The 24694-nt window shown below is 51.0% G+C and overlaps 4 protein-coding genes and 2 pseudogenes across 4 annotated transcripts; 4 read left to right on the top strand and 2 right to left on the bottom strand.

Moving 5' to 3' along the window:
- Positions 1–1063: 1063 nt before the first annotated feature.
- SAPIO_CDS5967 (Protein PNS1) lies at positions 1064–2877 on the top strand (the record flags this gene model as incomplete). Its single annotated transcript, XM_016788186.1, has 3 exons — positions 1064–1372; positions 1457–2467; positions 2560–2877. The coding sequence occupies 3 exons, from the start codon at positions 1064–1066 to the stop codon at positions 2875–2877; spliced, it is 1638 nt and encodes a 545-aa protein (XP_016642502.1).
- A 942-nt stretch (positions 2878–3819) lies between these two features.
- SAPIO_CDS5966 lies at positions 3820–4503 on the bottom strand (annotated as a pseudogene; the record flags this gene model as incomplete).
- Positions 4504–7506: 3003 nt separating this feature from the next.
- Positions 7507–8999, top strand: SAPIO_CDS5965 (Ran exchange factor Prp20/Pim1; the record flags this gene model as incomplete). The annotated part of the gene is made up of 2 exons (XM_016788185.1): positions 7507–8088; positions 8148–8999. 2 exons carry the CDS (start codon positions 7507–7509, stop codon positions 8997–8999), a joined length of 1434 nt encoding a protein of 477 aa, XP_016642501.1.
- Positions 9000–17006: 8007 nt separating this feature from the next.
- On the top strand, positions 17007–17663 carry SAPIO_CDS5964 (annotated as a pseudogene; the record flags this gene model as incomplete).
- Positions 17664–20193: 2530 nt separating this feature from the next.
- SAPIO_CDS5963 (uncharacterized protein) lies at positions 20194–21260 on the top strand (the record flags this gene model as incomplete). Its single annotated transcript, XM_016788184.1, has 3 exons — positions 20194–20349; positions 20747–20829; positions 20897–21260. 3 exons carry the CDS (start codon positions 20194–20196, stop codon positions 21258–21260), a joined length of 603 nt encoding a protein of 200 aa, XP_016642500.1.
- A 311-nt stretch (positions 21261–21571) lies between these two features.
- Positions 21572–23453, bottom strand: SAPIO_CDS5962 (Dynactin p62 family protein; the record flags this gene model as incomplete). The annotated part of the gene is made up of 2 exons (XM_016788183.1): positions 21572–23045; positions 23143–23453. The coding sequence occupies 2 exons, from the start codon at positions 23451–23453 to the stop codon at positions 21572–21574; spliced, it is 1785 nt and encodes a 594-aa protein (XP_016642499.1).
- Positions 23454–24694: the final 1241 nt, after the last annotated feature.

Genomic DNA, 24694 nt, shown 5'->3' with positions numbered 1-24694 from the left:
AAATTCTTGGTTTCTCGTCGAGGTGGGCCTGACGTTCTGTGAACAGCCAAGATAGTATCGGATCGGACATGTGTTCGACTTGGCAGACATATATAAAATGAGGCATTGGATATCATTAACAGAGCAAACCCAGACTAAAATACATTTCCTTCACTGGGGTGTTACATTTAGGATTTCGACCCCTGTTCCGCCTATGACGGATCAGTGTGGATTTGCCGACATTACTACTAGTATTATGGATTAAAATGCTCCTGAGCCAGGTTGCATTCGGAGATTTGTCCGTCGAGCGGCGCAAACTCAAAACCAGATGGTGACTCGGGCAGGGGCGGCGTTCATGATAGACTAGGGAACACACTAGATCCCTTGCGTTCAGTATTATCTCCAGTATTAAATGACCTCAGAGGTCCCTCGATTCAAACTTGATCTTCCATCACCAATAACTTATTCTTGGACAGTGGCCGTCAGCACAATCCCCAACAGGATCGTCTTGGAGGCGCAAGGACCGCGCTCAGCCAATTGGGGGCCACAAGGATGTCTGGCGGAGCAGTGGGGATGCAGGTACACACCAGCTGAAGGATGCCGGAATTTTAGTTTAGACTTGGACCCGATCTTGAAGTTAATCTTAATTTTCTCGGTTCATAGCGAATCATGAAGCATCTCCATCAACGATTGGGAAAACAAAGCGGGGAAGATGGCAACGATCGCAACGATGACAGAAGTCAAAGTCTGGGTTCAGGAACCACGTTTTTTCTAACCAGCTGCTTTCAGCTGTGGTCGACCATCTCTGATCACCCACGCCCAGACATCCAGGCCCTTTCTCGCAATCACATGGTTTCTTCGATTGGGCGGATCGGAAGATCGGCTCAGGTAGTGCGAGATCGTCCCACCGATTTCATTTCAACTGGTGACGTAAACAGCTTGGCTGGTCTTGGCGGGTTTCGCGTGCTTCAACTTCAGACCTTTCTTCTGCCCTCAGTTCTCTCTTTATTTTCTTTGCCACTCTTTCGTTTTCCAGCTCCAATTGCTCATTTTCAGCGATCAACAGGCCCGGGATTGAGCAACAATGGCAGATTCTCGCGGAGAAGCCGCGGGCTACTACCAGCAGCAGGGCGGCAATGGTTATGGTCCTGGCCCTCAGATGCAATATGAGCAACAGCCATACAGTCAACCATATGGTCAGCCGCAATATCAACAACAGTACCCCCCACCGCAGAACCCACCATACCAACAAAAACCTCAATATGACCAGGGCGGGAATAATCCTCCTCCATATGGATATCAACCACCTCAAGCCGTCAGCGGTGAATATACCTTTGATCAGGCATTCCGCATAGATAAACCCAAGTGGAATGATCTCTGGGCTGGCATTTTGGTATGCACATCCGACGCCTTTCCCTTGCGCAAACTCCTCTTGATGCGCCGTACGACTGACATGGCCACTACCACCATCGTATAGTACCTCCTCTTTGTCGCTGGTTTCGCAGCTGTGTCAGGGATCGCTATTCGTGGATATGCGACAACGAGAAACGTCAACGGCAGCGGCATCTACGATGGCACCAACAGCTTTAGCCTCTCGACCAATACGATTATCCTCTTCGTCTTCTGTCTAGCTATAGCTCTGGTATTCGGATATGGCTACATCTGGCTTATCCGGCTCTGGCCGAAGCAATTCATCTGGTTAACCCTCATTCTCAATGTTGTCTTCGCCTTCGTCACGGGCATCTTTATGATTGCTCGCCGATCCTGGGGTGGATTCCTCTTCTTGCTTCTCGGCGTCTTCCTGATCTTCGTTTACTGGTCATGGAGGAAGCGCATTCCATTCTCGGTCCTCATGCTTACGACTGCAATCGATGTCGCAAAAAATTACGGCCACGTCTACCTTGTTAGTTTCCTCGGTGGAATCGTTGCCATCGCCTTTGCCGCCTGGTACGCGGTCACCGTCGTTGCCATTTTCGCGCGGTATTCGACGGGTAACAACCCTGCCTGCGCCCCCAATGGCGACTGTAGCGACGGAAAGGTGGCGGGATTGATCGTCTTCTGCACGTTCACCATGTACTGGATGTCCGAGTGGCTCAAGAATACCATCCACACCACAATCTCCGGTGTTTACGGCTCCTGGTACTACAGCTCTCGAAATTTCCCCAAGCATGCTACCCGCGGTGCATTCAAACGCTCCATGACCTACAGCTTTGGCTCCATCAGCCTGGGAAGCTTGTTCGTTGCTATTATCAACTTCTTGCGACAGCTCTGCTCTATGGCTTATCAGTCGCAGGCTTCCGAGGGAGATATTATCAGCATGTGCATTATTTGCTGTTTGCAGTGCATTCTAAGCATGATCCAGTGGGCTATCGAGTTCGTGAATCGATACGCATTCTCATACATAGCTCTGTTTGGAAAGGCGTATTTCCCGGCCGCAAAGGCAACTTGGAAGCTCATCAAGGACCGTGGCATTGATGCACTTGTCAATGTAAGTCTAATTCCCCCCCCCCCCCCCTCTCCCCCCAACCCCCCACAAAAGCCTTTTTACCTTGCTGAGATTCTAATCTGACAACTTCAAAGGAATGTCTCGTCGGTCCCGTTCTCACCTTCGGCGCCCTTTTCGTCGCCTACGCCTGCTCGCTCCTCGCCTACCTCTACCTCGTCTTCACGAAACCGGAATACAACAGCAAGGGCGAATACACCGCAGTCATCATCCTCTTCGCGTTCCTCATCGGTCTGCAGATTGCTAACATCTTTACGACACCGATATCGAGTGGTATCGACACCATTTTCGTTGCCGCCGCTTGGGACCCCGAGGTCCTCATGAGGGATCACCCCGACATTTACGATGCGATGGTGCGGGTTTATCCCCAGATCCAAGCCGCGATACATGCATAGAACTATTTTTTTCGTTCCTTTTTTTTTAGTAAACGTTTTGTGAGGTTGCAAGGGTAGATTGACTTAGAGAGATGGGCATGGGAATTTCGTTTCTAAGTTATTATCCCATAGAAGCGCGTCAGGAGCATCCGTCATAGTCATGGAATGCACAGGGTATGGAGATTTAATAATTATATTTCCCGAATCCCGGGTCAGCCTCGCATTAGTTGGATCAGCATTCATAATCCTGAAACGCGGACATGTGGGCCGAGTATAGTAATCGAGGCAAAGGATTGGTCTCACTGCCTTTCTTTCAAGAGCACCAACGTAGAAACGTCCGATGTTGGATGTCAGGATTCCAGGATTCAGCAGGGCTTCGCTTCGTGGCGGACGTCAAAAAGGAGTAAGCGTCGCACAAAGTTAGGCTATTTATATTACCAGGACACCCACCCACACAGACTTGACGCGCAGCCAATCACGCCCCGTCTGTGTTTCTAAACTCGGAAACATGTCAGAGCTAAGAAGAAAAGGGTTCAATTTGCGACGCTGCCGATAGCTATGCTAACTTGGACAAGAGAAAAAAAAAAAAATGATGCTCCAATGAAATGCAATCCCAAGTGGAGATATATCTCCGTAATGAAATACCGAACCTTGAGTTCGAACAATGCAAGCCGCTCCAAAGAAACATAAGTTAAAGAGAAGTAAATCGCGTCGGCACCAGAGGGACTATATCCCAAAGATGGTCGACGCCCCAAGGTAGGAGGTACAACTGAAATTAAAGAAGAGGGTAGAAAGAAGAGAAAAAGATGCAAGTGAAATCCACCAAGAAAGACTTTTGTTCCAGAATAATCTCATAGATGCAAGTGAGGACCGATAAGATCATACACTAGTCGCAGCCGCCATCGAGGTTAGAGTCTCGTTCTCCAAGTTCGCTAACAAGGAAGATACGAAAATAGGATAAACCTACGTGCAGGTCTGCCAGTTGCTGTTGCGAGATTGGTTGATGATAGAGAAAGTGATATCATCAGCCACGAGAGAACCGCCAGCGTTGTTATTAGTCCTCGTGAGGGTGAGGCGAGTAGCAGCCCTAGCGGTAACGGTAGCATCATTGGGCGAGCGGTTGATAACCTTGGCGGGAGCAATATCGATCCTCGACCACTGGTTTCCAGGAGCCCAGACACCACCCGAGAAGGTGCTATCGGGCGGATTGGCACTGTTTCCGGTAGAAGAGGTATAAGAGGCAGCCACGCGACCCGTAGCACCAGAGTCGACCTGCACGAAGCCGTGGTAGGCCGCTTGGAGGTTTCCGCTGGTGCAGCCGCTGGGGTAGGTCAGAGTGAGGGTGACGGTGCAGTCCTTGGTGGTGACGCCTCCGAGGTTGGTGTTGTAGGAGCGGAAGGCGATGGTGCCTACGTCACGGTTGGAGGAGATGGTGACGGTGTAGGAGCCGGACGGACAACCGGCTCCTGATGCGGTGATGGAGGCGAATTCTACCTTGGTGACGGCGCGAGACTCGAGGGCTGCGGGCTCACGGACTTCAAGGGTAGTGTCGATTGGGGCCGCCTCTCGAGGCTCAACGGGAAGAACAGCAGGAGCCGCAGCGGTGAGGCCCGCGAGGAAGAGGGTGAAGATGGACTTGAAGTTCATTGCGACAGGATCAAGGGGGTTTTCGTAAGAATATTAAACAAACTACCTATAGAAGGTTGTAGGGCTGGAATCTGGATATAAAGAAGTCGCACTCTATGACACGGTGTATAAGTGGTGATATTGGTGATGTATCAAGATGCTATGAAATCCGGGTTTGAGATGAAAGAAAAAAAGGAGATAAGAAGGGAGATATTATATATACATGGATGCAAGCGCAGGAGAATCGGTGCCTGAGCTGGGGAGTAATATATGTAGGGCTATGCTAAGCGCGAGATCCTTCATGTCCGTCTTTCCCCTTCCACGCCACGACGTTGGCGGCAGTGCGTAAGATTTCGGCCACGCCTGGGGGGGGCCACCCGCAGTCACACTCAGCATCATTTTTTGCCCCCAATCCACCCGACCAGGAAGAGGGAGTGAACCAAGAAAAAGAAAAATGAGAGGAAAAAAGGAGAGATGTAGGGTGACATTTTTTTCCGTGTTGAAGGGAAATTATTGATGTGGGATGGTTACATTCGCACGTTCAGCACTGAGGTACGAAAGGAGTGGGTGTTAGTAACGCGGGGTGGTCTTTTGATGGCGGACGGCCGGTTACTGCTCTAACTTAGAGATCGTGCCTTAATTTGCTGGTCCGGGAATCCCAATGGTGGGGCAGGTGCCGAGCGCAGACCACCAAAAGTCTCAGACAGCGGCGCATCACGGGAGTTTTCCGGCCTGTGGAAGTAACCTACGGTCATGAATTGATCCGCTACGTCCTTTTACCGACTCCAAATACCACCCAAAGCGCGGGATGAGTGAAACCGGGTGTCAGTCACTTTGAGGAGCCTCACCATTGGACAACCCCTGAAGAACATTGGTGATTACGAAGTATAACAGGAAATCCGGCGACTTGTTCGGTTGCTAAACATAGATCCTACCCGACTGGCACTTTTCAGCAGTCCAGAATCGAGCGTCACGACCGGGCTGGGTCAGAGAGTCGAAGAAAATCAAGGCAGCTCGTCGGGGAAATGGCTTGGCGGGCCCAATTGTAGCTCCTCCTCCTGCAGACTAAAATGTAGTCATCATCGAGGTATGGTTCTGTCAAACCTCGAGAAAGGTCAGTGGCCTGCCACGTACCTCCAACAAGTGGACGTAGATGCAGGAATGGAACTCTTGTTGTTCCGTGCCGCGTTGCTGGCCATTTAGCATTCAATACTGCGACTTCGGGTGGCTTCTGCAGTCGTGTGATGGACGATTCGCACGTAATAGTCAAGGTTGCGACGTTGAGTCCTGATCTGATGAGAGCGTTGTGCGGGGAAGGAATGGGGTGGGAAGGATCATCGACGGAGATGACCCGGGAGTGTCATTTTCTGAAGAAGATCGTATCCGACTTGCTGGAGGGATCGAAAAATGGGAAAGGGAGGGCTGCGGTCTTCTCAGCCCAGATCGACCTGCTCAGTAAGCACCAAGGACTCAAGGACTCGAGGACTCGAGGACTCGGTGCTTCTCAAGAGTCATCGTCCCATTATAACCCGAATAAAATTGTCTTCGGGGACGGAGAAAGACCATAATGGCAAGGTCATCCGCTCGAAGGCGACAATTTTCTTTGGCGCGCACACTAACGGTATCCGAGACACGGCACGTATCCAGGATTGAAGAATGATCATCAAGATGGAGGGGCGTGGGTGTTGCTGGATTTTGGGTGGGATGAACCGGATGTGGCCATGAATGGAATGGGGGCGGAATAAGCCACGCTCTCTAGGATTCTGAAGAGAATGCGAAGTCACATTGTCGCGCAGATGGAAAAGGGGAGCCTGGAGTGGAAGAATGAGGTCTTTGTCTGTCGCTCTCGAGTGGTAGTTTCCTCGAGTGTCCGCATCTCGGCGCAAGTACGAGGAGAGGCAAGAACAGGAGCAAAGCGGACCCCAAGCTTGACTTTGCCTTGATGGCGCCAGGGCGATCTGACGAGACAGGCACCCCGGAAGCTGTCAGCCAGGCATAAATTAATCATTTAAGCTTCTGCGAACCCTGGAAGATTCTCCAGCAGAGGCCCTCGGGCTGCTTCTCGAACGGCCAGGCTGTCCGAGGGTTTGGAATTAATTAAGCCTGCAGAAGAATTACCTAGGTTCTCTCGGTAGCGGCAGGGGCGGAGCGGGAATGGATTGATCTGATCTTGTTGATTGCCATGTTTGACATACATCCGTGACCAGTGACTCGGTAGTAGTAGCGCATGCTGCGCGTTAACATTGATGGAAATGTCTGTTTGGCATTATCGTTTCCCAGCCATTCTCCAGAGGACCTGCAAAACCCGGTTCGTGGCACTTGATCGAGGCAGCTTCCATGCTAATATCATAACAAATATGATGGATCAAAAAAAATCGAGGAAGACAAGAGGAAGAAGAATTACAAGCCTCATTATGACCAGAACGCGTACATGGGGAGAAGTTGAAACGCCGCTGCTTAATTGTCCCAGGACAATGACCAGCAGCGATGCTCCAATGTTATTTGCTGAGTTGTTTTGGGTGAACTTTACGATCATGAGGGAAGATATTGAAGCAATTGTTTGATATTTCCTACCCACATCCTTCTTCTCAGACTTGAGCAGAAGAAAGGAGACAAAAGCTCGAGATCACAAAGAATGCTATCTCTTGTCCACGAAGATAGTTATTACCTGTTGCCATCGCAGCAGCTTTTTTGGTTCGGTGGACTCCTACAAAGAGTCGATGAACAGAGTTGAGATAGAAAGAATGGAAGGTCCTCGGTGCATCCTTTGTGTTATGAGCAGAGCGACTGAGAGTATTTACGACAGGCACCAGACGACTTGAAGCTTCGCTGGTAGACCAAACTTGATGCCGTCTTCTTTCCAACACCTCTTGACTTGGAAAACACTCAATCAGCCCGACCGCTTCTCTGTCACGGCCCTCATCTGTCTTAAACACTTTCCCTTCCCTCCCCTTCTCATTCACCTCACTAACACATACCGAACTTGACTCAAACATAATGCCGCCCAAAAAAAGGTCCATCACGATGCCGAAGCCGAAGTCGAATCCCTCTCGCGAAAAGGGAAAGGGAAAAGCCAATGCTTCTGCTTCCACCCGCAAAAGGACGCGCGGGGCCTCAGAAACAGAAAAAGGTAACAAGAAACGCCGAAAGACCACAGCTCTCAACAAAGCCCCAACCCAGCGACTCAACGTCTACGTCTTCGGCGCAAACGAGAACGGCGAGCTGGGACTCGGGCCCTCCGCCGCTGAAGAGGTGATTCGCCCGCGTTTGAACCCCCACCTCTCGGCCGACTCTGTTGGTGTGGTTCAGCTAGCTGTCGGCGGTATGCACTGCGCTGCGCTTACCCATGATAACAAGATTCTGACGTGGGGCGTGAACGACCTTGGCGCTCTTGGACGGGATACCACTTGGGATGGTGGCATGGTGGACCTCAGCGATGCTGAGGATGACGTGGATCCTGAGAGGAATCCTAAAGAATCAACGCCTGGCGAAGTAGAGATGGACAATGTGCCTAATGGTACCATCTTCGTCCAGCTCACAGCCGGCGACAATTGCACTTTTGCACTGACTAGTGAAGGTACTGTCTATGGATGGGGTACGCTTCGAGTATGTTTCCCACCCATCTTCCCTGTTAGAGTTATTCCTAGGTTACTAACGTATTCCAGACAACCGATGGTGCTACCAAGTTCCAACCTGATATCGATATCCAGCGAACACCCGCCCTAATCCCCGAGTTGGAAAAGGTTACCAAGATTGAAGCTGGATGTAATCATGTCCTAGCACTCGCGTCTGATGGGAGAGTCTATACCTGGGGCTTTAGCGATCAGGATCAGCTCGGCCGCCGCGTTCTAAAACGTCGGGCAGGTCCATGGGCTGGCCTTAACCCCCGTAAGCTTAGGCTCAAGGACGTCGTTGACATCGGCGTCGGTTCCGACCATTCATTCGCCATCACCAAGGACGAATGCGTCTACGGCTGGGGTTTAAACAACTTTGGACAAACGGGAATTGCTGAAAATGCTGGCACAGACGCAGCCACAGTGATCGCCCCTACCAAAATCGATGGCCTGACGGAGGTGTCACAAATTGTTGGGGGTAACAAGCACAGTATTGCCCTTACCACCGGCGGAGATTGCTATGTCTGGGGTCGGCTTGATAGCTCCGCGACTGGAATGGATCTGGATGCTCTCCCAGACGAAGGAGTGATTTACGACAGGCGCGATAAGCCTCGGATTCTATCCAAGCCAACTCCGCTCCCGGATCTAAAGGTGAGCTTCATTGCTGCAGGTGGCGATCATAGTCTGGTCATCAGCCAAGGCGATCGAAAGCCATACAGCTGGGGATTCAATGGCAATCATCAGACAGGCCATAACGTCGAAGATGATGTCGAAACGCCTACGAAAATCGTATCTAAGTCAATTCGAGATAAAGAGTTTGTCTGGGCCGGCGCTGGCGGCCAGTTCAGCCTGCTCGCGGAGGAGGTGGTCATAACAGTTGAATCGGATGAATCGGATGAATAGACACGGTATTTCGCCATCAAAGTTCTTGGTTACTTCGTAGGCACGTTCCTAACACGACCCAGGAGTTTGAGGATCTTGCTGGAGGACTTTGGCATGGAGGACTCTTTTCTCCGCCTCGTATTCCCGGACCGGATTAGTACGTTTTCGTACTTCGGACAGCCCTTCATTGATTGACGTCCGCATGCCGCATGCATGCCAGCCGTGTCGGGTACGCATTCCCGTCCAATAGCCACTAACATTCCCTCTTCTCGACGCTTTGAGGGAACTCTTCTAATGGCTAGTCCTGGCCTACACGGATTCACCCCACCTCAAGCACTCTCGAGCATTCCAACAGATTACTCTGCTCTTCCCGTACCTATGTGAAGGACTTGAGAGTTAAATACATTGGAATACGTTACATTTTCTGCTTCCCCACTCTCCGTTTCCATGATGAATCGTCGAGGTGCCTTGTGCCCTTTTCATTGCCCACCATCTAATCCTTCTTACCTTGTTTATTGGGTCTCGTGTACTTAACATCGTGTTCTTCTCCTTCTTACCTGCAGCAGTTCCTGATGCCGCTGACATGCTTAATCCTTCCGCTTTGTGAACCCCGAGGACAGGGCTCATTCAAGCAGGCACGCGATGCTGTTAGGCGCAGAGTAGTTGCCAAGATTAGAAGGGGAAAGAATAATCATCTGTGATAATAAATCCATTTAAGATTTCTAGATCGCTTGAAGAAGGGCAGCCGCCCTTCCTGACCTCAGCTCTCCGTTAGGCGAGAGCCGTCCGCCCCGTGTCTGCCACCACAAGTCAGCATCACCGAGGATGACTCAATCCTACGATATGTACCGCCCTCTGCCAGGCACTTCTGGACACTCAGCATCTCTAGATGATTTCTCTGTTCCACATATCCCAACAAAAGCCTCACTCCATATACCCTGGCTTGCATCATGCACTCACAACCTACAGATCTAACGGAATCTTCTTCTCACCAGAGCGCAATCATAGACGTGTGGTGTGTCCCCCTCAATACCACCCTCCCTCCAAGAGAGCCAAGGCATCTCCATCCTACACAGGGCGGTTGCGCCGTGCCGCGTGATAACTTCAGCGCCATAGCCCCTGTTGCACAGCTCAGACCAATTTCAGTGTCTATTCTCGACAGGATTGTCCACGGCCGCTGATCCAGAATCTAGGCTCCCTGTGATGGGTAGATGGCGAGCTTGCCTCGGGGGAGGGTATCTCACGTTGATTATGGCTTGCATCCCAGGTCTCGGAGAGGTTGCTTATACGAACTTCCTTCTGTGTCGTAATGGAGCGTAGATAGAAACTCACTTTCGGCAATGATTCGCGCTTGATTCGCCCCCTGGCCGGAGCAGAGATGAAATCGGGAGTCGGTAGATCTGAAATTCCGTTCGGTCCAATATTGACGTAAGAGTCACTATTGTCAGTGAGTGCTGCAGGTTAGCGTACCAAAGATGGGAGAACGTGAGCTCGGAATAGCTTAGACTGCTCAGATGGGGAAAATCATAATTGCGACATTGAGATATCCAGATCGCGTGGTATTCACTCCCAATGAAGGGCCCAGAACGGCTGTCCTCTACAGCTTAACCCTCGCGGCTTTTTTTTCAACGCATCCTTCAACCAAAACACGGGTTGCGCTCGGATGACCGCACAGAACACCCGTGTTCACCTACATGCTAGGCTGCTCCTGACCCGCCTTGGAAGTTATTCTTCACCACGTGTTCGATATTAATCTGCAAGGACATGCAGAACCCGGCTTTCGGTGGAGACGTGGTTGCCTTGGCTCTTGAGAGAGGAAGACCGCACATGTCGGGGTTGAACTGCATGGCATCATGGTCGTGAACTCGAGAGCCGCCACGAAGACTATCCAGTAGCTAAAGCGCGCATACAATAATGGTGTATGCATGAAAAATGCGTAAACTTGCCCTCTCTCGTCGTCTTCTAAGTTGTGGTGTGGATTAGGTTTCCAAGGTTTTGTGATATCTGCAGACGGTGACTACGCGATACGACGTCGAGGGATGAAGAAAACGTCGAAGGAATCACGGATTGCCGAGACATGCGCTTAACTAGTTCCATTTAGGAAAGATTTATTGATATCAAAGAGTCTCTCCACCACTTAGCAGTCTCCATAGCGGAAGAAAAAACGTCACCTTCACTCCCTGCCGCTCCAGCATCACTCGAATTGCCTTCAAATGCTGCCGAGAACGTTCCGCCACGCTCCTAGATGGAGGGTATCTCGGGGGAGAACGGGGCCAGTACTCGCTGTTTTCGCATAGATTCAACCCGACAAAACATCTCGTCAAAATGTTTCTGGCGGATATTGCGGAATATTCTTCAATATTTCGAACATGGAAGTGATGTCGTGGGGTATCATTCCGTTAGACACGAGGGGTGGTGTAGTGGTAAATGCGACGGTCCCCTCATACCTGCATCCAGGATATCACATCGGAACTGATTCCGGGGAAGGGGGCCTGGTGAAGAGGTTCCTTCACGCACAAGCAGACGTAGGACTGCAACCAAGATTTGGGAGGTTTGCTCTGGGGATGAAAAAAAAAAGGCCCGTCTCGAGTTAGCATTCGTGTTGACTCATGGCAGAAGAACGGATCAAGTGAAGAATCCGCAATAAGACCGGGAAGTAGGCCGTATTCGTGAGCCATTCCACCAAGTCGAGACTATCGAGGGTGGAGAAACAAATGGCTCAGCTCAGATTTAGAGTCCAAGTATGGCCTGCTGCGATGGACCAGTGTTTACCCACTGTGACACGAAAAGAACCGCCGCAAGTTGATTTCGCTGCCTGGTCTGAAACGTCTCACACTTAGCTCACTTAGAGATAGGCATGTCGAGAAACCAGGAAACTTACAGGCTAGTATGATCTCCTATGGCCAAGGCCCGAGGTCCACGGACGGCTAACCCGTGCTAGATAGCAAGTGAGGTTCTGGGAGTTACACTATGATTATATGGATACTGGAGCCGTCTGCTTCTGAGACTTCACCGATAAGACCCGGACAGTTTTCATCTAGATCAAGGACTCCTCAAGTCAGGTTCTTCCACCAGACACAGGTTGATAGCTGTGGATTTGCACAATGAGATATCGTCGCGTGGTTTCCCAGGGAGAACTCGTGTTTAGACAGCTTCAGGTGCCCGACAACCACCCGAGATGCTTCTCCTGGATCATGGTGAGTAGTAACCCGGTTCGGAAGCCTGGGCAGGTATTCTCGCTTCAAAGGAAACTTCCATTGGCAAGTCCTAACTCGTTACTCAACAATGCAGCATCACCGCATACCCCAAATGTATGAAATGGTGTTTTTCAGATAACGTTCGTGGCGGCAACTTTGCTCGATGAAAGAATATTCGGAATTTAAGTCCTTGGCGGCTGCCCGGGATTCAAGAGGGATTGTCCCGCACACCATTGTTATCGACACATTCCTTAGCTGCTTCGGGTGCAAAGAGGGACGAGGTCGGAGGTCGCACCCCGAAAACCGGACCAACTGAAAGCTGTCGCCGCCCGGCCACTCATTTCGGCCGCTTGGCTCTTGCCCGTGAAGTATTAACAGCGGGAAGCGACCGCAACAGGATCACTGCGGAGAACATGGCCACTCTCCTCCATGAGGCCAGTGACAAGACTGCTTTTCAGCATCTGGTATAACTTGATCATCGTTTTGACACTCGGGGGGATACTCTATTCGTAACGGAGGACATTGTTTTCCAGCTTGGAAACTGGCTGCGCTACCAATGCACCATCGCAAACATACGCAGACATGAAGTTCCGATCGGAACGAACGATGGCCCGAAAGCAAAACGAAAGGAGACCGGACGAGTTGGTTTAGCAGATGACAACTTCGGGGATTCAGGAAGAAGCCCACAGGCACATCGAGCCTGTGAGTCCGATTGTTGTGAATCATGGCATCACGTCCTGCTTCGCGGAACGTGGCGGGAGGTCCAGTGCAGACGGTCAAGGGAATGTACACCGGCATGAGCATTATCTTTCACTAGTGATGATGGGGTATTGAGAAGGTGTCCGAGGTTTTTTGGGGGATGCTCGAAGAGGCTTGATGAACGGGTCTGGCATGAGGGTACTGGGCCCGGTTTGCTCCCCATTCTCAAAGATCCCCAAGCTCGCTCGGGGCCGACCTCAATCGGGGAGCGAGGAAAAGAAAGGGGATGGACGAGAGCAATGTCAATTCCCGCCGCCAGTCTTCGACGCCGACCATTGCCGGGCAGCGGACGCGTCAAGATGGAAGCAAGGTGCGCGTCGGAATGTCACACTTGAATGAGCAATGAGGTTGGCTAAGATGAGATAATTCCAATTTAGCACAACGGAGGCGACCGATGGCACGCTCCTCGGGCGAATGAAATATCAAGCAGGTGTCATCCATGGAAAGGACTCAAGGAGAACATGGCTGGCAACTTGACATGGGCAATGTCGCTAGACGCCCCCTACTTCGTACTGGAACAAAAATGGGTCTCTAACCTGCCAATTTTGTCCATTTTGTCCATCTCCCTGCGGAGAATAAACAATGACCTTCTTGGACAAAGGTACGGAGTAGTTAGTTGCCTTATTAAGAGAGGATCATACTGCTAAACGCACCAAATAGCCTAGCTTGAAACAGCGACGCGTGGCGGCGCCAAAGCTCTGCATATCGTAGGACAAAAGGAAGCGGGCACTGGCGTGCAGGGAGATCCAGGGTAGTAAGCTTTCCTGATTTAGTATGAGTAGCCAACCTCGAGGAGAAGGACGAGGTAGCAATCACTATCAAGCAGCAAATCCTAGCAATCCTTGCAGTGTACTCAGTAATACGGAGTATGTTGGAAGAGGCTCAAGCCACCTCCACCCAGCACCGACAAACCAGATGTTACGAAGCACGCAAGCCCCAAAATAAAACCATCCACGTGCGATGACCGTCTCAAACTATTTACTGGTTGTTGTGAGGGGGGCAATCCAAGTGACGCGTCGTTCCTATCATTACGACCTCGAGCTCCCCGACCTCGGTCGATCAGCCCGGACTTGGTTGCAGAGTTTTGAGGCAATCGTTAGCTCATTCGATAGTGCAAAAAACGCCTCCAAGCGGAGAACCAGTCACCCGTTCCATCACCTCCTTTCTTTTGGGGGGAGTGGCAGACCGATGCTGAAAGGGGCGCCGGGTCGAGGGGCGAGCGGCCTGGGTTCACGGGCTTGCGGCCGTCTTTACAAGTACAGTTTGGCGTCGGGCAAATCGTGGCGCCACAACCACCCAAAACAGAAGCGAATAAGTGCATTGTGAAGCCGCCTTTGGAAACGTAGCGATGGCGACCTACTGATACGGAGTCGTTTGGCGGGGCACCGGGCCGCTTCAAGACTAGGCCGTTTCTTTCTGTCTTTGCTTCCTTTGTTCCTTTATTCCTTTAGGGGTCCTTCTCCTGAGCCACTTCGCGAACAAGGAGGAGTCTACGAGGGAACAACAAGAGTAAAGCCAATGCATTGACCGAGCCTATCACCAAACGTTCCGTCCGTCCACCTCCGAATCCAGGAGTTGAGGATCATCCTTTAGCCAAGCTAGCGGTACGCTTTCAGGATCGCACACCCAAAACCTGCCAGCAAGAGGGGCTCGGGCTCGACGGGGTCTGGAACAAGCACGGGTAACAAGTAATTGTCTTAACCTGGCTCCTGCCAACAGGCAAACCCCGTCTCGTCCCTCGAGATTCAGCCCACGATTGTGTTCACGGCTTAGATGCGGCGAGGCGACTTGCGATATTAAAGGTAGGCGCCGGGTTGGCAAGGATCCGAAGAGCCGATGCTGTTATGGAGTAAATGAGCCGCTCTCGAGTGAGTTATTACTGAGTACTGAGGGCCAGAAGCAGCGAGATGAGTAACACGGTTTGAGGCCTGCTTCCCAATTACTCCACATATCAATGATGAGAGGAAAGTGTTCCAAAGCCAAAGTACCAACAGGGGAAAAAGTGCAACAATTGAATTGTATGGGCGTTAATATCGACCAGTCCCACCTTGGTGGGGCCGTCGGATGTTCTTTTTCTGCCATGTGACGGCACCTGTTCCTGATCTAGCTCTCCCCTGAGTTATCACAGAGTGAGAGGCGGATCGATGGATGAATGGTGGGTGGGATGAAGAATTAGGTGTGTCATACTTCGTATAAGTCGAAGCCAAGAAGGAAATACATTGCAAAATGGCAAGTTCGCCCTGATATTGCCAATTGCTAGCCCGTTTGGTGGTGATGTGCTGCTGTTGCCCATACCAGCCCCGAGTGACGTGACCCGGACTGGACCCTGTTTGGTGAACAGAGGCAAGGTTACCTGCAAAATTCCAACTTCGTGTTGACAGTTTAGTTCAGATAGCTCGCACTTGACCAATGCAAAGTCACATCTCGCAGATAAGCTCTCCTCCCATTCGATCGCCACCCGCCGGGGAATATTTGGCGATGGTGGAGCGCGTTGTCGTACTCTAGTTAATGCCTACGAAGTACGAAGTAGTCCAGGTAGGATTACCTTACGGGGTATGGAGTACTCGACGAGGTGCATTAATGTAACCTCGTAGTCAGTCGTATTCAGAAATCTAAGGACAAGATACGTGGGGGATGATTGGCATCATGATCGTTATGATATCAGACCTTATCCACGCCCAAAACAAGAAATTCCATGGAAATCCAAGGAAACCGATACAGAGCGGCTAATTGTACAAAACTGGGACATGCGAGAAGTACTCACGCACTACGAAGTACCGGGACACATTATCACAGTGATCGCCCATTGAATGAATTACCCTTCCGGAACGCAGGTTGATTTTCCCGAAGATATCGCCCGCGGGACACAAGGACGGTTAGATACGACTCATGTTCTACTCCGTATGCATCGATTTGACAGGCATCCTTCTGTTGGCTGCGCCCCGATTATTAGCCCCCAGGAAGGGGGGGAAAGAAAAAAAGGGACCGAAAGAAAGGTGGGGATGAGGAAACATCGAGAAACGAAGCCGGACCCCAAATCCACAGAGATTTTACGGAGTGGCATCAAAAGTCATGTAAAATTGGGTCTCTGAGGAGTACGGAGTACTTCTGGGCGGCAACGATCATGGACAACTTTGCTCAATCCCGCTTGCAGGGCGACGCCTTCGGGCAGGCACCAAAGTACCAGTTTCTACGAAGTAGATGAGGTAAGATCGATTCATTTCATATGCCTTTGTATGTAAATGTACTACGTGGGATCCGTTCGGAGTCCATTTTAAGCTAAAGGATGGTGCGGGGATCAATGGTGAGACGCCGTGGAGCGCAATGCCGTCCTCAATGATCCCACTATCAATACAATTCCATCGAGGATCCGATCCAGTACTTCTGTATCGCGATGTTGTAACTTTGAATGAATCTAATTTCATCTCAATACTAAGATTAGCTCGCTGGAAAGTTGGACATGCCCTCCTCTCTGGAGAGTGGTTACTTCGTGAGAGTCGTCTGGTGTCATCAGACGGAAGTCTCAACCAAAACCGGCACAATAATATTCAATATTACTTTCAAGTTCGAGGCAATGAGGCGTTGTAGGTTGGACAGACCTTCAAATGTATTGTTGGAACTCAGATCTAACAGCCACAGACTGAGGCGAAGTAACACCGGAGTAGTGGCAGTACAAAGTACAAACGACGAACGACAATGTACACTCATCGCCTTAACTCAATCAAATGTTTCTTCCTGTCGAACTAGGCAGGGCTGACCAGGGGGCGCGATGGGATACATCAATTGATACAAGTAAGTTTATCAATGCTCTCACAACCAACAAGCCTTTTCTCAAATGCACTGATCAATTGATGCAAACATTTTATGGACCTGGTCTGTCCCGAATTTTCATCACCAGAATTTGTGCCAGACTTTTTATCCTCGTCCCAACCCCGGACTTTTTTTTCCCTATTGCTTTTTTAACTTGTTTTGTTTCTTTCTAAAATAATTTGTTCTCGCCGCGACCCATCGATTCTTGGCTCATCATAATAAGCATTCGCCCCCACGGAAGCCAAGATTCTTGATGCCGACAATGGCATCCTCTCGGAGGACAGGTTCCCCTGGTCCGTCACTATTCATACGGAGCGATATCATCCCAATTCTGCAGCTTCTCGCAGTCTTCTTCGCCAGCACGACGACGGCCCTTCACCAACCCATCTCCGCCTCAATCGACACGACGAAGCTCGTTTTGCATATAGACGACTTTCCTTCAGCTTCGTGTCCCTCGAATTTCCTCCCTCCTTTCCGCAACGAGACCGCGAGCGGCTACCACCATGCCTTTCAGCACGACATATTAGACGAACCCATCTATCTCGAAGAATCACGATCAGAAAACATCCCCCTATCAACTCAGCCATTACAACGACCGTCGACGCCAGCAGAATACTCCAATGCGAAGACGATACCGTCGCAGCCAGTATTAGCGTCAGCACCGCCTATACACAGTCGCTTCGCCCTAGCCAAGGGCTTACTCCTTAATAACTGGCAACAAAAGCATTCTCTGCTCACAAGCGACTGGATACATACGCTGCTATCCACGACGACAAATAACAAGATGGAGGGCACGGGCGATTCAGCAGCGGCCGAGGACGAAGCTACATCGGGCTTTAGACCGGGCAACTCGAAAGTCCATGTTGGCGCTGCTGCCGTTGCGCTTCTCAGCCTGGCGACGGTGATGTGCATGCTCTGAGTCTGAGCGCCCAGCGTTTCGGAGCCCTAAACAAATTCCTTTTTTTGGTGTTCTTAATACCCCTTTTGTCTCATTTTTTTTTTTCTTGTTTTTTTCCCAATTTCCCCCTAAACGCTCTTGATGAGGGTTTTCACCGCATGGGTTCTGGTGTTTAGAATGCATTGTGATTGCCGCACATTGTTTCAAGCTGGAAGGTTACAATGATAGGGGAAGAAGTGTTGAACCACCGAAAGTTTGGGTCCACGGCTGCAGAACTAACTACGAACTTACGACGCCGCCGGTTTTTAGTGCTAGCGCAAGAGCTTGTGGTGCTTTTGGGAAAAGCTTGGGATTGAAGCTTGTTCTGCAACATCAGCGAATGGCTAAAAACGCTTTTGATTTTTCTTTTCTTCGTTCTTGGCGGTGGCGGAGGGAACATTCCTCCTTCCTTCGAGCCCACGGACACAGAATCCCCTGATAGAGGCAGAAGTCTAATGGATACATGTAATGATTATCACGATACAATTCAAACATCATTTTCGCCGCCGGGCCTACTGCTCCAACCTTCATCATCGCAGGATTTCTTTTCTCTACTCCATGTGGATGTTTCACAAGGTCTTATTTTTAGTTCTCCAGGCTGTTTGTCTTGGGACGAGCCTGACTGTCAGACAACACAATCCTCTGCTGAGCCTCAGCATGCGGACGAACCCATCATTTCAGCCACTTCCAAACCATTTCATGAGAAAAGTGGACAAAGCGGAAACCTTCCAACGTTGGATTTGGCCGCCGCCGCAGGATCACTTTGCAGCGCTCGCCCACAGAAATTCTGAGGTGGCTATGTTTAATTCCTAATATGGACCCCAAAACTCAGTGATTGGATCAACCTGTCGTTCCCGCGGAATCCTTCAAGAATCGGCCAACCGCTCCCCACAGCAGACCATGATGACACGTCGTACAAAGTCTTTGCAAGCAGGCTTAGATTCGGACGTAAGAAGGCATGCATTGATGCGCCGAGGCCAATAGGAGCGGAAACAATGCGTTGATGACGTTGTCCTGGGGAAACGGGGCTTCCCAGGTCCGTCACTGAGAACGACTATCGACATCTCTTTCGATAGACTTTTCTCGAGTCACTACTCTAAACCTACTCTGGAGCCTGCTCTATTAATATCGAAATGCCACCTGCTGCCCATAATCACGAACAGACGGAGCTTTCCGTTTGATTGACTCATCCATCCGTAGATTTTGATCCGATACTTGGAGGCGATCTGCTGCTGACAACAATGTGGACGGTCTAACACTCTCCCTAGATATGTCATGCTGTTATCTGTGCTTGTTGGTCACATTGGATATAAGATAAGGAGGCAGTTCCCGTCCCGGGCCCGAATGACCTCTCGATGCTTATACGACTACCCCGCAACCAGTAAAGAAGCCCCGTCTTATTATCAACGAGAAGACTTTCACCTTAAGATAATCTTTCTTCTAGATAGACGGTATAGTCCGCATTTCCCCCGGACAACCACCATGAGAAGATCCCAAGGGGAAGACTGTAGGTACTATGTTGGTGGATATGTTTGAACTGGTGCTGTGCTTGAACTATCCAACACACAGGATATCTCGTTATCTTCACCCGTTATCTCAGTAACGCCCTGGGCAGGCTGGAAGACCTTGGGTGGGTGTGTTGGTGTTGAGAAGTCTCCGTCCCAGATCGCCAAGGCTGTTATCGTGGCTCCCGCTTCACAATCACTATGCATCTAATCTCTACCACCGAATTTCATAGCAGTCGAGTGGAAGTAAGTGTGGTTGCATTTTTTTCCCCTCCCTCGACGGCGATTTAGGAGTCAACGTTCTGCATACGTTGGAGATCAACTCTCTCGGAACGGTCTCTAGAGGCCACTTAGACCTTGCAAGCCAGCTTCGTGGGCTCGAAGATCCGACTTTACTTTGTAGAAGTAGGCAAGAGAAGAATGAGTTACGGGGTATTATGGATGTGTAAGGTTCTCATAAGGTTAGTCCACGAAAACCAAGATTCAATCCTGGACTGCAAGTAATAGCAATAACATCTCGGCGCGGTCAACCTTGGGCATGGGCCGATCGGGATCAGTGCCACTTGAGACGCCTTTCACCTCCTCTCAAGAGCTACTAGCTCAGAGCCGCTCCATAAGGGAGTCTGTTCTCATTGTATTGAGAGGGAATTGCGCCTGTGTAGGCAGAATAAAATCAAGCATCTCATCATGAAGATTGGCAAAGCACGAGAATCCTGACTTCTGTGGACTTCGAAATGTTGGGCGTTGATTCGAACTCCCATCGATGCTTCATTCTTCTGGTAAGACCCACCTTCCAAAAGTAGTAATATTCAGTCCCACAATTTAGACCGAGTTCAATTGAACGCGCACCACGAAATTCCAAGTCACGTGTTCAGGGTTTCTCGCTCCGCCTGGCCAATGCACCACCAAACCCCCCAAATTTTCTATCCTCACAAAAAGACATCTAATCAACGACATCTCCTTCACACCCATCGCCAACCGCCAATTCCAACGCACCAACCGCGAAAATGAGTGCCGTCAACAAGATCGACCCCAGCAGCCCCTCGAGGCAGAAGCCCTCCGAGCTCGAGCAGAGCATCGCCCAGGCTCTCTATGACCTCGAGACCAACACTGCCGACCTGAAGATCGCCCTGCGACCCCTTCAGTTCGTCTCCGCGCGAGAGGTGAGAAACATACCTTGAAGATTCCCTCCTTAACGCTATCAGACCCCCCCTCAAAACCAAAATTCCGAACCCAACTCCGTCCTCTCTCCTCGGGACCTCGAACGATGGCGAGAAGGTTCTCGCTGTCGCTCGAGTTGCGACGTCGGGTCAAAGGCGATATCGAGCCGCACAACTTCGAGTTTGAGATTGGGCGGTTACTTGCGTGGCAAGCAGATTGCCTATCCCATAATCTGTACGAAGAGTTTTGCAAGACGATTCAATTTTGGCCCGGCGGGCTTTATACCGACCACAATTCGCGATAAAGTCTTTTGTGCTTGGGAGAGAGTTACGGGAATAGGGCGGGAAGCGGTCCAAGGCTAGTCCTGGAGCTCGCATGCTGACTTTTGGTCTTGATTAGATCGAAGTTGGCCACGGCAGGAAGGCTATTGTCATCTTTGTCCCCGTCCCTTCCCTTCACGGCTTCCACCGAGTTCAGCAGCGGTAAGTTGAACATTTCTATCCCAAGTTCTAATTCCAGGGCAGAGATGCTGATACTCTCTTCCCACAGCTTGACTCGTGAGCTCGAGAAGAAGTTCTCTGACCGCCACGTCCTCTTCCTCGCCTCCCGCCGCATTCTCCCCCGCCCCCGCCGCTCTGCCCGTGCCCGCAACACCCAGAAGCAGAAGCGTCCCCGCTCCCGAACCCTCACCGCCGTCCACGACGCCATCCTCACCGACCTCGTCTACCCCGTCGAGATCGTCGGCAAGCGTCTCAGGACCAAGGAGGACGGCAACAAGATCCTCAAGGTCATCCTCGACGAGAAGGAGCGTGGCGGTGTTGACTACAGGCTCGATACCTACTCTCAGGTTTACCAGAAGCTCACTGGCCGCAACGTCAACTTCGAGTTCCCCCAGGTTGCCTCTGAGTTCTAAGTTGAGAGAGATATCCAATGAGTGGGGAGTTTGTGTGTGGTTGAAAAAAAATTGGGCGTGATGTGGAATTTGGCATCCTTTGGTTGGTACAAAAAGACATTATGAACATGGACATGGACATGGCGCACGGAAGGTAGCTTGATTTTTTCCAATACAGGCACCACAAATGATGAATTTTCCAGTCCATAAGCCCAGTTTCGTAAAGCGTTGCAAATTCATACAAGCCGTGAGAGCTTCCTTCCCTCAAGTCGTCCGAAAATGGGTATCATAAGTACAATGTTCCGAGTATCAAACATCTAAGTGGTCTATGTCTACTCTTGCATAATTTTTCCAACCCCCAGTACACTCCAGTACGCCAGCTCCCTCTTCTCCTTCACATTTTTGTCCCTGCCCGGCGCGCTCCCCACCTCCTGGGGCTCGGCCTCCCATTCAACACGCACAAACATCGGAATCTCAAGCGCGTCTTCGTCTTCCCGGAGTGGGCCGTCGTCAACATCCTCACCCTCGCTCTTCGCCCACCTCAACCCGTCCAGTCTCAAAGATGCAGGGATCACCTCGACGACGATGCTAACCCAATTCCTACCTCGCTCCCATACCTTGCCTGCAACACCTTGGCCCGAACCATCATCCGTAGCTGTGGAGCCAGCAACGGTATGTCGCTTGCTGGGATCCTTGTACTCGTCCTTGAGGGCGTCGTCCCACATGTCTGTGTTCGCACCAATCGTGAACTGTGGACATAAGACGGTGACTTTAGAAGGGAAGCGGCCCGGCGTGCGGGGAGGCGTGCCGAGAGTGACTTTGACCTCCTCGAATATGGGGTTCTTAAAAGTGAGTATGAATTGGGCGGGTTGCCCCGGTCGAAGAAGTTGTGGCTGTTGAACGTGTGTCAGGGTAGAGGTACGTGGGGAAGGTGTAGCTACTTTGGGTGTACCAGGTGCTTGAGACGGCGAAGTGAGGGGTCGAATAGTAATAGTAGGCACATAATGGGACGCCACGAGCCGGATGCGATACCGCGTGCTCGTGACCTTGGCATCGGGCTTCGTGATAATGTGTCGACAGACAGGACACCGCTTTGAACGCTTAGTTCTCAATAGGGTTGGTATTGGGCGCAGGTCGTCTAGGGAAGCTAACGGTGCGGTGTACGCCGGTTGGGCGTCACGCTGCTCAGTGGACACGGTGTCGTACCACGATCCATTGAGGAGCTTTTCCACCACCGCAGACTCGTCCAACTGAGCCAATTTCAGCCCGTCATCCGTAGTGCTAGCTTCCCGCATAACAGCCGATTTGCCCAAATTCCGCTTCCCACCGAGGCTACCGCCAGTGTAGAGACTCATTATCCGCGAGAGAGTCCCTGGCGAGGAGAAACCAAGGTCGCCGAGCGCGGAGAGCCCACCTGTTGCAGAAGCATTAATATCCGCGAGCTGGCCCTGATAAAACGCCTTGAGATGCGCGAACTGGAGGTCCACGTCTAGCTCCGCGTCCGGGAGCGGCGGCGCACTGCGATCCTCTTTACGCCGCTCACGGTAATCTCGTGCCGTGAGCTTGGGCTGCCCGCCGTTGCGGACTTTGACGAGCTGGGAGTATAGGCCGCTGGGCTTGTCGAACTTGATGTCAATCTCGGAGGAGGACCAGTTGCAGTATGTGCAGGTGAGGACGTATTGGGAGGTGGTAGGGGTGGGGAGGCCTTCGGGGGCGAGAAGGGTCGGGTCGGGAGGTTTGTCGATACTCGTGATGGCGAGGGGGGATCCGATACAGATGGGGCATTGGAAGCAACTGCGCGTGCACCTAGATGGTTGGGACGAGGGTTAGCTGGCTCTCCCACAACCACTCTCTGTCGATATCGAAAAATAGAACGTCTAAGGCCCGGTCCGCCAGATCTTACCGATTGCCTTCGCTCTTAATGTTACTGCTCGGCACTTCAAATAAGCAACTCGGGCAATAATATGTGACAATCTCCTCGTTGACGCAGCGCTGACAGCGGATCTGTTGGCAGTCCTCGCAGTACATTAGGTGCTCTAGCGGGTAGAGGCTATAGTTCGAGCGAGGGGCACGAGGGTCGAAAGTGCGATCGTCGTCTTCGTACTCGTCCTCATGAGCTCCCGGCGCTGCTGGGGAAGTGGCATCGATGGGCCTTGAGGAGGAGGCGGAGGAACAGGGACATTGAATGTAGGTGTAGTACGCTGCGGAGGCCATATTTGGTGTGGGAAATATTGGGCCCGTTCACGATCGCGAGAGTTCCATTCCGCGGAGCTGAATGCCGGGATACCTGGAGGATACTACAATCGTTTGCTTGCGGTTCTTGATGGTGAATTTGGGTTCAACGTTCGAGTTGACGCTTTTGGGGGGGTTACGATTGCCAGATGCAGAAGGCAGCTGTCGACAACTGGTCCGCTAACTAACGCCCAACACCAGTCGATTTTCCAACAGACATCCTCAGCCTCCCTTCCAGACTCTCAGAATCCTGGTCACTTCTACTTGTAAAACGACTATTTTGGGATTCCAAGGTTATACGAAACATTTATAGATTATGGAATATATAGTGGTCAATAGAAGCTGCGGGTGCTGGTTAGATTTGAGGGAGGGCAAAGTTCTGTTCCAACAGGCATGTTCAGCGAGGCTAGTGGGCAAGCCGTCTCGATCAGAGGCCGAGTCAATGATATACGTCTTGTTCTGAATCCTGCTTCCGAGTCAACATCCGAAGAGACAAAATCCTCAACAATTCTCCTCTCTGCAGGCCTTCCGTTTCATCCGCTCACGTCAGACCTTACCGAGAGAGGCGGCTTCCTCGAGCACCTCAGGTGGGCCTTCCCTTTCTGGGCCTGCAATCATGGCTTTCTCCCCTGGTTAGAGTAGCAAAGATAAAAACTTTATTTCAAGATGCAACTCACCTAAATCCTTCGTCGTAATATCTAAACTACGGAGTACAGCGGATGGAGTTTCGTTTGTTTGCCACTGGTGAGAGGACCGCGACAAATGGCCAAATCTGGTTCATGATAATGCCCAGAATGGGAACAAGCGCCAACTCTTCCGCCACAGTCACAAGTTCAATCTGGCAGCCGACCAGATCGGGACATCGCCTAATCTACTTGTGTGGTTTACACACTTGCGAAAAAGAGACCAAGAGTCTAAAAGACCGAGTTTGAAGAAGACAAAGACGAGTGAGGAAAATAAAAAGCGATGAACAGTGCGGAAGTACCTGGACCTGTCTTACCTCAGCCCATGCCGGTCAAGGTATAATCGAGTCTCACAGAATCGACTTGCATCCTGCTTACAGTCCGTAAAGCAGGCGCCGGAGGCCCGCCCTTTTGGAGTGGAACGGTCAGCTTCGAATACTTCCACATTCCTCGGGGACAATCTCAAGCGCCAACCAAGATCCCAACTGTAATTCGCATTGAGGGATTGTACTAGTTTACAAGGGGGGGAAACATACGGAG

This window comes from Scedosporium apiospermum, assembly GCF_000732125.1.
Source record: "Scedosporium apiospermum strain IHEM 14462 chromosome Unknown SEQ_SAPIO_0099, whole genome shotgun sequence".
Classification (NCBI taxonomy): Eukaryota; Fungi; Ascomycota; class Sordariomycetes; order Microascales; family Microascaceae; genus Scedosporium; species Scedosporium apiospermum.
Note: the sequence above shows the minus strand (reverse complement) of the source record. Positions and strands in the feature narration are given on the sequence as shown.